The sequence below is a fragment of the Hemiscyllium ocellatum genome, chromosome 15 (assembly GCF_020745735.1).
Source record: "Hemiscyllium ocellatum isolate sHemOce1 chromosome 15, sHemOce1.pat.X.cur, whole genome shotgun sequence".
Taxonomy (NCBI): Eukaryota; Metazoa; Chordata; class Chondrichthyes; order Orectolobiformes; family Hemiscylliidae; genus Hemiscyllium; species Hemiscyllium ocellatum.
The window spans coordinates 60,280,235-60,295,715 of record NC_083415.1 but is presented as its reverse complement, the minus strand read 5'-3'; the positions used below and the strand labels follow the sequence as shown (position 1 = coordinate 60,295,715).

General features: G+C 41.2%; 2 protein-coding genes across 2 annotated transcripts in view; one reads left to right on the top strand and one right to left on the bottom strand.

Moving 5' to 3' along the window:
• Positions 1-15,481, bottom strand: part of rbpjl (recombination signal binding protein for immunoglobulin kappa J region-like) — a 65,459-nt gene that overhangs the window by 28,895 nt on the left and 21,083 nt on the right. The window contains exon 2 of the mRNA XM_060836225.1: positions 10,707-10,860. Coding sequence (XP_060692208.1) covers positions 10,707-10,860 — 154 coding nt within the window. The remainder of the gene's footprint in view (positions 1-10,706; positions 10,861-15,481) is intronic.
• matn4 (matrilin 4) overlaps positions 10,412-15,481 on the top strand; it is a 68,664-nt gene continuing 63,594 nt past the window's right edge. Inside the window, exon 1 of the mRNA XM_060836224.1 lies at positions 10,412-10,810. The gene's annotated coding sequence lies outside the window, so the exon portion shown is untranslated. The remainder of the gene's footprint in view (positions 10,811-15,481) is intronic.

Below are 15,481 nucleotides of genomic sequence, written 5' to 3'. Positions count from 1 at the left end.
ACCCGGGTCTCAGGCGCTGTGAGGCAGCAGTGCTAACCACTGTGCCACTGTGCCGCCCACAGTGATGTACTATTCTCTTATTTATTCATTGGGGAAAGCTGTTCATTGCCATGCTGACAGACATGCAACTGAGGCCTCGTAAACTTTGAAAAAAAGACTGCATTTTCATCTCATCTTCACCCCAATGTATTTTACAGTCAATGACACACATTTGAATTGTAGCCATTATTGTAATGTAGGAAATAAACAGCCAATTTGTGCACAGCAACATGTCAGTAATAGAAACAAAGACAGACGTTGCTAGAAAAGAAACTTCCGGTAGCATAAGTGAAGAGAAATCAGAGTTAATGTTTCATATCCAGTGACCCTTCCCCTGAAAAGACAAAGGGTCACCGGACATGAAACATTAACTCTGATTTCTCTTCACTGATGCTGTCAGACCTGCTGAGCATTTCCAGCAAGTTCTGCTTTGTTCCTGATATATAGCATGCACAGCCCTTTCAGTGTTAGTGGTGGGTTTTTTTAAGCTGTTGATCGAGGGAGTCCTGGGAGAATTTGCCTACTCATAAGATCATAAGATACAGGAGCAGAAGTGGGCCATTCAGCCCATTGTGTCTGTTCGGCCATTCAATGAGATCGTGGTTGACCTGATAATCCTCAACTTTGCATTCCTGGTTTTTCCTCATAATTCTTGATTCACTCACTGATTAAAAATCTATCCATCTCAGCCTTGAATCTACTTAATGACGCAGCCTTGACAGGCCTTGTTGATAAAGGATTCCATAGATTTGCTGCCTTCAGAGAATAAATTCCTCCTCAACTCTATCTTAAATCTGCAATCGCCTCCTCTGAGATGATGCCCACTGGTTCTAGGCTCTCCCACAAGGGGAAACAACCTTTCCACATCTACCCTGGTTAAGTTCTGTAAGAATCCTGGATGTTTCAATAAAGTCATCTTTCATTCTGCTAAATTGTAAATTAGTCTCTGAAAATAATGCCATGAGCTCTGCAATGTTCAGCTATTAGGGCAGTCAGAGACTCCTTCTAATGACTGATTTGGAGGATCTGTTCATTACTGGCTTGGTTCCAGAGTGGAGTGTCAGCCTTGATTTTTATACCTAAGTTACTGAAGTGCAACCTGAACCTAAGCCCTTCGAGAGCGATAGTGTGCCCAACTGATGAAAATATCATCAGTAGACATTGGGATTGAGACTGGGCAGCCATGGGATTGAGAATTCCAGCAGGAATATCACTTGCCACATCACTTGCCCTTCACTCCTCCCTAGAACACCTTGACACCAAAAGCAGTACGTAAGAACCCTACTCACTGACTACGTTCAGCCTTTAACACTATTATCCCTTCGAGAATGATTACTAAACGTAGTACTAAGCCCCACTCTCTGCAATTGGATCCTCAGTTTCCTGACCCACAGGCCACAATCAGTGAAGATTGGGGACAATATTTCATCCTCACTAACACTCAACACTGAAGCCCCCCCAGAGGTGCGTACTCAGCCCCCTACTGTACTCACTTTATACCCATGACTGCATCACCAAATACCAGACTGATGCCATTTACAGATTCGCTGATGATACCACCATAGTCAGTCGAATCTCAGATGAAGACGAAACAGACTACACAGGAGGTGGAAGACTTGGAAAAATGGTGCACTGAGAACAACCTAGCTCTCAATGCCAGAAAAACCAAGGAACTAATTTTTGATTTTCGGCAGTATGTTACTCATTCCCCCCTGCATATTAACAGCACAGAGGTGGAACGAGTGGAGTATGTTGATGGGAGTGGTCATCCACAACAAGTTTTCTTGGACTCTTCATGTGAATGCACAGGTTACAAAGGCCCAATAATGTCTCTTCTTCCTCAGGCAGCTGAGGAAATTTGGCAGGACGGCGAATACCCTTGCCAACTTTTATAGGTGTGCCATCGAGAGCATTCTGTCTGGATGTATCATTACCTGGTATGGCAACTGTACCATTCAAAATCGGAGACGGTTACAGAGAGTGGTGAACTTGGTTTGGACAATTACAAAGGTCAACCTCCCATCTGTAGAATCCATCTACCAGGCCCGTTGTCAAGGAAAGGCCGCCAGCATTCTCAAAGATCCATTCCATCCTGACAATGTTTTTCTACAACCTCTCCCATCAGGAAAAAGGTACAGAAGCCCGAACACATGCACTAGCCAGTTTTGTAACAGTTTCTACCCTACTGTTGTTGGAATACTGAATGGATTCGCAAACTCTTAACATTCACCTGTACCTATGTTTTTGTTTTTGCTGCTGTTCACCTATTTTTTACTATCTATGCTACTTAACTCTGTGATCTGCCTATATTGCTCACAAGACAAAGCCTTTCACTGTGCCACTGTACATGTGACAATAAATTCAATTCAGAATAGAATACTGATTGGGTTAGGATAGAGCTGAGGAGAGGCAATAAGTTGTGATTGAGAATTTCCGTGACCCTGATGGGAGGAGTTCACTGGGTAACCAAGCCCCACTATTCAACAAACCGTCACACATGTATAAATGATCATTTGAGTCACTAAGATGGTTAATCGCTTGACTTTGACTGCAAACAAGGTTTTCATCAACAAAAATAACAGTTAAAGACACCCTTTAACATGTAACAAAATGGATTATTAAGTAGGACCATGAAAATTTAACCTACATCCTCTTTAAAGCCAACCACACATGTATTCGTTCATAAACAGGACAGATAAGCCAGCAGTTCTGGAAATGTATCTAGAAGAGAAAACATAAGCAAGAAGGAACAAATTCTGTGAATCTAGAGACCAAATCATAAATGTGGAATGAGGTGACTTCCTCACAGTTCTTTTTGATGATCATTCACTTCGTTGTCAACCATAGAATTTTCTCAAGTCAGTAGCCAGTCAGTTAGACCTAGGTCTTTGCTTGAATTAGATATCTTGCTTTTCAGAGACTTTGAGTGCCAGTTTTCTTCCACACACAGAGGGAGAGAGACAGGGACCTGTATTGGTCTTCTGGTTTTTGTCAGTCTGAGTGCAACTACCTTCTCAGGTCTGTGATAGACTGCAACTGAAAACCAATTCACTGTTGTTGCTGAGTAGCTTTTTAAGTCAGTATTGGAGCCAGCGAGATTTACTGAAGTTTCAAATCTAAATTCTCCAAGAATGAGACCTTTCAGTGTGAACAAAAAACAGTATTCTTTGCAATACAGAGTCCAAATTTCCATTTTTCCCAGTTTATATTTTGGAGGAATATAAATTGAGAAAAACAATCTTTATAGAATGGATAGAGATAAAGAATGGGGTTGAAATGGGACTACGAAGAAACAGTAATCAGCATAGGATAGTTATTCCACACATTCATGAAAACAGAGCTGAGTCCAACCTCACTAGCCTTCACTGCTGGCTGAGCTCAGTAACTGAATCACCATCATCTGTAAGGCATCAGCACGGGGCGGCACGGTGGCTCAGCGGTTAGCACTGCTGCCTCACAGCACCAGGGAACCAGGTTTGATTCCACCCTCAGGTGACTATGTATGTGAAGTTTGCACATTCTCCCAGTGTCTCTGTGGGTTTCCTCCCACGGTCCAAAGATGCGTAGGTTATGTAGACTGGCCATGCTAGATTGCCCATTGTATCCAGAGATGTATAGGTTAGGTGGGTTAGCTATGGGAAGTGCAGGGTTACAGGGATAAGGTAGGTGTGGATCTGAGTGGGATGCTATTCGGAGAATCAGTGCGGACTCAATGTAGGGATAAAAAAACACATGGGAGGGGTACACACAGGCATACAGTGGTGAGTCACTAAATTAATACAAAGACTATCTCGTTATAAATATGATATTAACATATAGGCTGAAATTAATAACTTCGACAGGGTTCATGTTGACTGCCTCAATACCAAAAGACAGAAACCCAGTAACTGTGGGTTTTATGTCTGTACAGTGGGCGCCAGATTATTTGAAACTGCTTAAGAATTATTTATATATCGTCCCATGGTTCAAAAGTGTAGCAGTGTTATCACTGTGAGTCACTCCTGAAATAAGCTGTATTTAGGGTTTCAGATGATTTAGTTTGTTATATGATCTCAATCAGAGGGGGTGACTCCAGACTTCAGTGTTGGGCTCTGAAGCACTGATCATAAGACAGTCTCAAGTACGGCAGCTAATGTTGACAGTATATGTAGGAACGTACAACTCACTGTCTGCGCCAATGTTTCTTGTCTCTATTTTGTTGATACTACGATGGGCTTACAACTCTCCAAGAACACTGTGTTCATTCAACACTGGCTTCTCAAGCATCCCCCAGTTCTCTACATCGCTCCATTGACACCTGCACATTTCAGCTCAACTCTGTGCACTGAGCCCCTCTCTCTCTCTTTCTCTCTCTCTCTCTCTCTGCTCCTTTAGGATTCTGCATTAAACCTCGTCACTTGCACCAAACTTTAAGTCACTCTCCTATAAGATTGCCTTCTTTGGTTCAATGTGACATCTTTGAATCATTTTTTTCAAGTCCCAGAAGACCAGTCTGCAATAAAAGATGTTCTATAAAGCCATTATTGTTTGCCGCTGAAGTTCCTTGCTCCTTTTTATCTCCAAGCTGCAATGTACAAACCTAACCTTCTCCCACCTCCATTCCCCACTGTGTAAGGTCTCCTGAAGTAATCAACATTTTCAAATATCCCAAAACTACAAAGTTCCTTAATTAGCAATATAGAATCACACAGTACGATGTAGGCCACAGTGATTAATCAGCTATCCAATCAATCTCATTATCCTTCCTACAGTCCACAGGTTCTTAAAGAAATTTCAAACTTGCTCTCAATATCTTGTGCGGTTTCATTTCAACTTTGCTAATACTCTACATGTTTTATCAGAGTTCCCTAAGAATTTATGTGCGGCACAGTGGTACAGTGGTTAGCACTGCTGCCTCACAGCGCCAGAGAGCCGGATTCAATTCCCGCCTCAGGCGACTCTCTGTGTGGAGTTTGCACATTCTCCCCGTGTCTGCGTGGGTTTCCTCCGGGTGCTCCGGTTTCCTCCCACAATCCAAAAAACCTGCAGGTTAGGTGAATTGCCCGTAGTGTTAGGTGAAGGGGTAAATGTAGGGGAATGGGTCTGGGTGGGTTGCGCTTCAGCAGGTCGGTGTGGACTTGTTGGGCCGAAGGGCATGTTTCCACACTGTAAGTAATCTAATTTAATAAGAATACTTGATGCACCCCAGATTTTTCTAGGTTCTGATGAATGACACCCCTTCACCCACACAAAGGAAAAGCCCTTCAGGTCCCTGGTCATTTTTGTAACTCTTATTTATTTGTTAAATGTGTGTGATACTGCCAAAGCTGCACATATTGCCTTGTCATCAGAGATGGCTTTTTCCCCACGTGAGCTCAGGGAAGGGTAAAGCAGTCGTTTTAGTCCCAAACACAAAGCCTTATTGAACTCTAAGTTGAACTTCAGGCCATACCATGATATTTCCCCATTTTATCCTTCTACATCTCTGCAAATCATCTTCTCCTAAATTAAACGTGGCAATGTAACAATCCAGAACCCAACTTAATGTTCTTGGGACATAGGTTCAAATGGCAAATAGTGATATTTGAATTGAATTCAATTCAATAAAAATATAGAAGGAGAAGTGAGGTCTAATGGTGACCATGTTCATAAAAACCCCACTGGTTCACTAATGCCCTTTAGGGAAAGAAATCTACCATTCATACATGATCTGGACTACCTGCCACTCCAGATCCAGAGAAATGTGATCGATTCTTCATCTCTCTTAGGCAATTAGGGATGGACCAATAAATTATGCAACAACTATATGAACAATTTAAAAAAAATAATTCAAGTTGATGCTACTTAATTCCAGCTGACCCAAGAAACTGTGGAACATTATAAATGGTGGAATATATATCCTGTTTCTACCAGCTAGTCAGAGATTAAAAGGCATGGACAAATTGACAGTACAGACCCATAGCTGAAATGAAGAGCTATTTTTCATACAGTGAGTTATTATTCTTAACGAAAGATTCAATAGTAAATTTGAATAGAGAATTGGATAAAAGCTTAAACAGGAAAAAAATGCATGATCATGGGGAAAGAGCAAGGGAAGTAAAACTAATCAGATAGCTCTTTCAAAGAGCTAACACAAATGCAGTGGGCTGAATGGTCTCTTTTTGTGCTTTAAGGTAGTTTAATATTCAGACTAACATTTCTTGGCATTCTCACTCACAGACAGAAATATCAATAAAACAATATTTATTAAATTAATATCTCGCCAACTTTAAGGGCATTTAAATGGTCATTGGATGAAAATGGAATAGTGTAGAATAGATGAGCTTCAAATTGGTTCCACAAGTCGGCACAACATTGAGGACTGAACGGCCTGTACTGTGCTGTAGTGTTCTACAATCTATGTTCTAATGTTCCTGCTTTATCAGATAGCAACAATTTTTTATTTATTCTGTGATTCACATATGATAACCAAAAGGCTTTTTATCACATTTTTATTGATGTATTATGATAATCTAAGTACATGTGAGGCTTTGTTAAAAAAAAAGCCTTCATTTGAATTCCATATTTGAAACAACATCTAATGTAAATCCAAGTGCTTTGGAAATTTAACTGTCAGGGACAGTTCAATATCTCAAGTGAATTAATTCAGACTTAATCTGTTTAGCTGCCTTAAAAAGTAATTGAAATGGTTAAGGATATATATACCTTCAGGCATTTTATAAACCATCAATTCATATTTCATGGTAGTGATTGACTTTTGCTTCTCCACTTGCCAATGCATATTTTCATGATGATTAAAGACAGCACATGGAAAGTCAGAGACTAGCATGTTCAAATGGAAAACCCAACTTTTCAGTTTCCTGATCTACAGAGTAGGATCCCAAATCATGGTGACAGTTCAGACATCACATTGTTCAGCCAGTCCTTTCAGGTTCATAATATCCCATTTCAAGCAAGGCAGTGGGGAGATCTGTCTTAAACATCAAAGGCCAATAATTGCACCACGCAAAATACAAGTCAGGAGTATAATAGATACTCCCTGTTTGCCTGGATGAGTGCAGCTCTAACAGTAGACAAGAAGCTTGACCCCATCCAGGACAAGGCAGCCCACTTAATTGGCACATCGGCAAACATCCACTTCCTCTACCACCAACACTCAGTAGCAGCAATGTATACCAACTACACAATGCACAACAGATAACTCCTTTGACAGGATCTTCCAAGCTCATATACACTACTAACCAGAGGACAAGGGCTGCAGACATGGGAACAGCCCATCTGCAAGCTTCTTTCCAAGCCACTCCCCTTCTGGCGGTCACCGGTTCAAAATCCTGAAACTCCCTCCCTGCCGGTATTTTGGGTCTACCTGCACCAACTGGACTGCAGCACTTCAAGAGAAAAGCTCACCATCATGTTCTCAAGCATAACTCACAATGAACACGAAGTGCTAGCCCAGCTAATAATGCCCAAATTTAATGAATGAATAAAAATAGAAATTCATTCTTGGAACGTGGATAACTTCAAATAAAGTAGCAGCAAATAAAGCCCATCCCACATTGTCCTCAGAATATTAAAGGTCAACTATATAGCAAGGCCCGAGAATTCCATGTAATCTAATCAAGTGTGAGACAGCCTATCTCTTTCCCATTAATGAACAGATGGGTTCTTCAATCAAAATAACAGCTTCTTATGATAATTTACTGGTCCCAACCCAACAAATGATAATATGGAACATCATTACAGACCATGGTGGGAGAGTGTTTGCCATCTGAGTTGTAAGTCTCCTATGTTAATTACCAGGCAAAAGTGAGGACTGCAGATGCTGGAAATCAGAGTCTAGATTAGAGTGATGCTGGAAAAGCACAGCTGGTTGGGAAGCATCTGAGGAGCAGAAAAATCGATGTTTCAAGCAAAAGCCCTTCATCAGGAATATGTTAATTACCAGTCAACTTCTGGTGGCTTGAACACTCCTTCTCAACTAAAGTAGATCAAAAACAGAAAAGAACACAGGCCAGTCAGCATCTGTAAGACTAACTTTCACCTCAGCTGGAGAAAATCATCTCAAAGACTGAGATATCTTTCTTTTACTTCAAATATTCACCATCTCCAGAGAAAGGATTCCACCGGAGAGTGATTTTCCAAGTTGGAGGTAGTGGTTGCAGATGGAGGGGATGGGGAAGATGGCTGTCTACTGTAAGTGATGGAAGATCTATGTAGGGCGAGGGGGAGATGTTAGTGGGTTGAGACTTCTGGGCCAGTGCTCCAGTTTGGTCTGTTTTCCCAGGATCCCTGGCAATGGCATCAGTTCTCTCTCCACTATCTGCTTGTAATTTTATAAACACGCTGAGGGAACACCCTACTGTATTCAAAAATAGCTGGAACACTCTTCCTGTCTTATTTACTGTCCTGCTCTCACACATAGCATTTGACTTTTCCCATCCTGTGTGTGTTTCTGAGCTTATTTCATTTTTCAAAAGTATTAGTTTGATTCCATCATATTGAAAAAGGCATCACACAACTATGAGATAATTTTTACTTTGTTAACACCAAGATTGGGCAAGGAATAATAATACTTCAAATATTTTTATGAAAGCAGAATAATATTCCTGAACTTCTTTAAAAATTAATTCCCAGGATCTTGGAACCCTTGCAGTGATGTCCTGGGACTGAGGTGATTGACCTCCAACAATCACAAACGTCTTCCCTTGTGCCAGGTATGAGTCCAACAAACAATGATTTCCCCCCTTTTTCCATTCACTTTCACTTTGCAAGCACCCCCAAAGCCACATTCAGTTAAATGCTGCCTTGACATTAATTGGGAGTCACTTTCAATTCATGTGAGCTCTTTTGCACATGTTTCGGTTAAGGCTGTGAGGTGAGCTGAGGCCAAATAATCCTTGCAGAACCCAAACTGGGCAAACTTTTAAAGAATTATTAAAGAACTGCAGATGCAAATAAAAACTGCTGGAAAAGCTCAGCAGGTCGGGCAGCATCTGTAGGAAATTAGTAGACATTTCAACCCACAGACCTGTTAGATTTCTCCAGCAATTTCTGTTTTTCGTTTGTGAGCAGAGTATTACTATCTAAGTGCTACTTCATCCCACTGTTTGCAAGATCTTCCATCACTGATTATCGAGAGTAGACTGACAGAGTGGTAATTGGCCAGATTAGTGTCATCTTGCTTTTTTGTGAACAGAACATACCTGTAAATGTTTTCCCCATTGTCGGATAGATGCCATCATTGTAAAGGTAAAGTCGCCATAGTCTTACCAGACCACAGGGCTTCTGTCTCACTGGAGAGAGACAACTGGTGGTGGTTTAACCTGAGGGTCACCGGGCCACTGTGAGGGGAGAGGTTAAGGAGAGTCTTTCATGGTAACCTCACCTGGTGCAGGAACTGAACCCACATCACTGTGTCACAAGTTCCGCTAAATGAACTGACCAAACCCATAGCCAGTGTTGTAGCTGTACTGGAATAGCTTGTCTACGGGCAGGGTTAGTTCTACAGCATAAGTCTTCAGCACTAGTGCTGAATTGAAAACAACAAATGCTGGATGCGGGTCAGACAGCCCTTCCTCATTCCAAAGATGTGCGGGTCAGGTGAATTGGCCATGCTAAATTGCCCGTAGTGTTAGGTAAGGGGTATATGTAGGGGTATGGGTGGGTTGTCGCTTCGGCGGGTCGGTGTGGACTTGTTGGGCCGAAGGGCCTGTTTCCACACTGTAAGTAATCTAATCTAATCTATTCCCGAAACGTTGATTCTCCTACTCCTCGAATGCTGCCTGGCCTGCTGTGTTTTTCCAGTACCACATTTTTCAACTCATCCATGGAGAGATAGCAAGCTAATGTATGGAGTCTGGATGAGTGCTAAATTGTTGCTTGGGTCCTTGGTTTTTGCAGTATCTATCCTGACAACACGATAACCTTCCAAAATATATACAGGTATGGAGTGGAGCTTACAAGGTTAATTCTGCTCTGAAAAGTCGATATTTAAATTTTAGTGCACAACAAAAAATGTTTGTTAGTTTTCCCAAATCGGCAATAAATGGACTCCATTGAGAGAACCACAATTCTCAGAGGTATTCCCTTGACCAATAATGTGGTACAGAAAATCTATCTATTTTGTTTCAGTATCAGCTTTACAGTTTCAAAATAATTCCTGCCAATGAATTTCAGCTCTGCAGCCAGCTTTCTGTGTCGCTGACTCTCTGCAAGAAATCCTAGACAGTGTCTAACGTTCACCCAGTGGGTTTTCAATGAGACATTCATCCAAACTGCTCTGATCCCTGACCCTATAGAGCATTCCAGAAGGAGGGGCTGACTTAGCCCTGGCTGAGGCAATGTATTAAAAATCTGCCCAACGTTCCTACCCTTCTAGTAAAAAGTGAGGTCTGCAGATGCTGGAGATAAACACATTTTCAGTTCCTACCCTTCTACTAAGGGACAAGAACCCCTCCCGCAGATTTATTTGAGTAGGTCAGGCAGAAAGAGAGAGTTTTATCTCGTATATTCTTCCTTAAATTTTGCATCAGATATCCATTCATTCGTTGGAATCCCAGAGATTCATAACTGGAGAATATCTCCAGGAATGTGTGTCTGTGTTTTTTTTAATTAATTGAAGCAAACCCTCGTGGTCTTTTTTTTAAATACATATATAGTTTTTTTTAAAAAAAATAGAATTATCTTACCTCTGCCACAAGTCTGCCCGGAAGAAGTTTCTATCGCCATCCGTCTCTCCCAGCGGTTCGATCGGGATCCTGTGCCGCCTTTCAGCGCTCCCAGCCCGGATCAGGTGAGTGTGTGCTCCCGCTGGGGTAGGTACTGAAGCATCTCGGACCAGGGCTAAGTGGAAAGAGAATGGGGAGTGAGTGAGCGAGAGAGAGTTTATTTCTGATAAGTACTTCATTCTTCTCGGAGCACGATTGTTCGTGGGCTGGGCACAGAGAAATAATTTACAGCGAGAACGAAAAAGCCACTTATTCCAAAAGGAATAGATTTGAATACGTTCTATTTGCCTTAAAGGAAAGTGATGTATACAGATAAAAACATACTTAAAAGATTCTTGAGCAAGTCGCACCTCTGGGCACGCCTACTGTTGGAGACAGCAATCTGTTTAGAGTAATGCAGTTCAGTATAATGTAATGGGATCTCAAACAACAGCATTCAAAATTATTGTAAATAAATCAGAAACTGAGGTGTCCAAAGCTGTTTCCCTCCCTTGGGTCTCTGTGTCAGAGAGACTGAAGAGCTGGATGTTACTTTTCAGCATTTACTTTGTTAAACAAAGTCTACTTTGTTTATAATTAGTATTTGCTTTGTAGGAATATATAAATTAATGGACCTTCTTGCAATTTTGCAATGGGTTGCTTATTATTGTACACACTGTTCTCAGGGTATCTCAAGACTTCGTTGAACACATGTCCTCTGTTTGCAAATGCTAAATAATGGAAAGCACAGGAATGTAATATTCCTGGAATGATGCAGGGGTTTTTAAAAGGGTTGATTATCTGGATGAATTTTGAATTCATTGAGTCAGAATTTTACTTTACAGGAGGCTTTCAACCCCATTATACCTGTACTAGCACTTGAAAGAGCTACCCAACTGGTCCCATTCTCGCCATAGCCCTCTAAATGTATCCCTTTCAAATACATATCCAGTTCTCTTTTGAAAGCTCAGATGGAATTCACCTCCACCACTCTCCTAGGCAGTCCATTCCAAATCCTAACAACTCTCTGAGTGAAGAAGTTTCTCCTCACCTCATTCCTAATTCTCTCGCTGACAATCTTGAAATTGTGACCCCCTAGTTACAAATATACCAACTATTGAAAACAGAATATCTTTCTTTACTCTGCCAAAATTGTTCATTATTCTGAACACATCAGTAAGATCAACTGTTAATCTTCTCTGCTCCAAAGACAATAAGCCTAATTTCTATCATCTTTCCTTATATCTAAAATCCCTCATCCCTGGTATCATTCTCATAAATCTCCCTTGTACTTCCTTCAGGACTTTAACATCCTTTGTAGAAATGCTGTAGTGTGGAAGCAGACCATTCATCTCATCAAGTCTAGAATGACCCTTCAAAGAGCATCCCGCTACACATGCCCCCTCCCCTCCATATCCCTGCAATTCCCATGGCTAATCCATCTAGCCTGCACATCCATAGACAACTTAGCACGGTCAATCCACCTAAACAGCACATCTTTGGACTGTGGGAGGAAACCGGAGCACCCAGAGGAAACCCACACAGACACTGGAGAATGTAAAGACTCCACACAGACAGTCATCTGAGGTTAGAATTGAACCCAGGGCCCTGGCGCTGTGAGGCATCAGTGCTAACCACTGAGCCACCATGGCACCCCACCCTTCCTTAAATAAGGTGTCCAGGCATGAACACAATAATCCAAATGTGGTCTGACCAATTCATTTGAGCATAAAAGACACACAACTGGGACGAGCTAAGTGAGCAATTAAAGGATTTGACATGGGGTAGATGGAGAGAAATTATTTCCTAGAGAGAGAAGGATGGAGCTGTCTGGAACACAAACATAACTTTAAAAACAAAATTAGACCATTGGGCTGAATAGCCTCCAGTGCTTCATAAATTTCAATGCTCTGTGGAGCTTTAAACTGGTGGGCACCATCAAATTCCATCACAATCCATTTTAAAAACAGTTCAATTCAGGTATGACTTGGGATACTTGTTTTGCTCTTACAATAGGCTCTTCCTTTATCCTCAGGCATTCCAATTTCATATTAAGATTGTAAATAAAGCAGAAAATCTTCAAGGTTATCATATTCATATGGAAAACCTTTGCCACAATTTCAGAGTTGTTCCAGCCTTTAGTTGTACTAACTTTAGTTGTCAAGATTAGAGTGGTGCTGGAAAAGCACAGCAAGTCAGGCAGCATCCGAGGAGCAGGAAAATCAATGTTTTGGTCAAAAGACCTTCATCAGGATTGATGAAGGGCTTTTACCCAAAATGTTGGTTTTCCTGCTCCTTGGATGCTGCCTGACCTGCTGTGCTTTTCCAGCAACACTCTAATCTTGACTCTAATCTCCAGCATCTGCAGTACCCACTTTTGCCTAGCTAACTTTAATTGTACTTCAGATATAATCACAAAGCTGTCATTCACCTCAAACTGTTTTCAGGCTGCACACTCTGCATTCAAACTTCAGAATGAACAGACCTGTTTAAAATATTTTACTCAAGAGGAGGACTGACTGGTTTAAGTTTTTGCTCAACTCAATATCTAAGCGGTGCTTTTTCCATGTTATAACCGCTCCCTGGCAAATACTGAGTCACTGTTACTCTTCCAAGGCCACTCCCTACCTTATCTAATAATTTAAAAAAGGCAAATTTGAGTTACCACATCACATCATGGTGTGGTACAAGTCATCTGTTCCATTGTGCCTGTCCAGTCCTTTGAAAAAATGCTATCCTGATTGACTTGGAACTATATTGTCATTCCTTCTTGGTGTCTAAGTCGAAATCCCAGATCTCCCTCCTCAATATCACTGTGGGTGTACCTATGCCAAATGGACTGAGGTTGTTCACAAAGGTGGTCCCTAGCACCTTCTCAAGAGAAATTAGGGATGGGCAATAAATACTGACCTAGCAACATTCAGAACTCATTTGATGATTTTTTTTTAAAGATTAGTCCCACTCTCTTATTTCTCCATAGCCTCACATTCTTTTCCTTTTCAATTATTTTTTACACAATTTTCTTTTGAAAGTTCCAATTCAATAGGCTTTCACTGCCCTTTCAGGCAACACATTCCACATCCCAACTATTCACTGCGTTTAAAAAAAATATAACTTTTGGTCTCAGGTTTGTTCACTAATTACCATTGATCGGCGTCCTCTGGTTAGCAACTCCCTTACCATGGAAAAATGGTTCTCTTTATTTGCTCAGTCAACTTCGTTTTGAACGTATCTATTAAATCTTGTTCCATTTTCCGTGCTCAAGGGAGAACACACACCAGTTTCACTAGTCACTTTGTGTAAGTAAACACTCCCATTCCTCCAACTTTTAAGGTAAACCTTCATATTCTTCCCTGCCGTATGATGAACTCAATACTTCAGCTGGGATCTAATTTGTGAGTTGTGAAATTTTAGTGTAGTTCCCTTGATTTTGTACTCTGTTTCTCTATTAATAACAGAATAGGTTGTCCACAAAACTGGTGTCCAGTGATTGATGACAAAGAACGTGAACTCTGAAACAAAGTCATTCCTTCACCAAGATGGTGTTTGTTATTTTAATTCTTTCATGGCCTGACCAGTATTTGCTACCCATTAAGAAAGCCACTTTCTTGAACTAAGGCACGTTGCTGGGCCATCTGAGGGCTGTTACGAGTCAACTACATTGCTCTGGGTCTAGAGTCACATGTAGGCCAGATTGGTGGGGATAGTAGATTTCCAGCCCTTAAGGACAATAGTGAACCAGATGGACTTTTACAACAATCAATGGTCATTTCGTGGTCACCATTTCTGGGACTGAGTTTCAATTTCTGGTATAAACTGGTGTCCCCAAGGCATTAGCCCGGGCCACTGACTTCCTATTCCAGTGATATTATCACTGCACTACCATCTCTCTTAGTTAGCAGATTGTGTAAGGTTGTGTATTTGGAGGTAGGGGTCCCACCAGCCAGAGCCAGTAGCCCTCTGTTCCCCTGCTACACACCTACAATATATGGAATGCGAATGGGCTACAGGTTAATGTGGTACCTGCAAACTGAGAATTGCACATAGAGGAATATTTATTTGAATGTTATTGCCAGTGAAAACAACCAAACTAAGAAAGACTTCTGGTTACACAGTGCCTCTCACAAACCCAGGATGTCCCTCTATATTCTACATGCAATGTCTACCTTATGGAAAGTCGGTCTCTGTTGTTAAAATTGGAAATGCAATTGCCAGTTCTCATAACAGCAAGCTCTCATAAATAAAAATGGGATTATGAGTAGATGACCTGTTTTACTGATGTTGACTGAGAGATATTGTAAGGCAGGATACAGGGATCGTCTCCCCTTCCATTCTTCAAAAGATCAGTATGGAACCATTTACAATAAAGCAGACAGATGAGCCTCAATTTAACATCAAATCTATAAACCAATGCCTCTGACCATGCAGCACTCCCTCAGTACTCACACTGGGAATATTAGAGCCTCAGCAGTGACTCGAGGCAAGAACAAAAGCTAGTTTCTTCCACTTGGTATGAAATAGAATAAATTATTTTGTTTTAAAACAATAAAAGGGAGACAGCAAAGCCAAAGAAATCAAAGATCACTCATGTCAGCATTTGGATTCATAGAGAGACTGACATCAGAATTAATTTGTTCACTATCTGTATTCATTAATTAAAAAGTCTTGGGTTATCACTGGTATTGAATGCATTATTTCTGTAGTTCAAGGTATCCAGATGGATGGCTCAGTGCATCCAGATCTAATTTCTGCCAGTT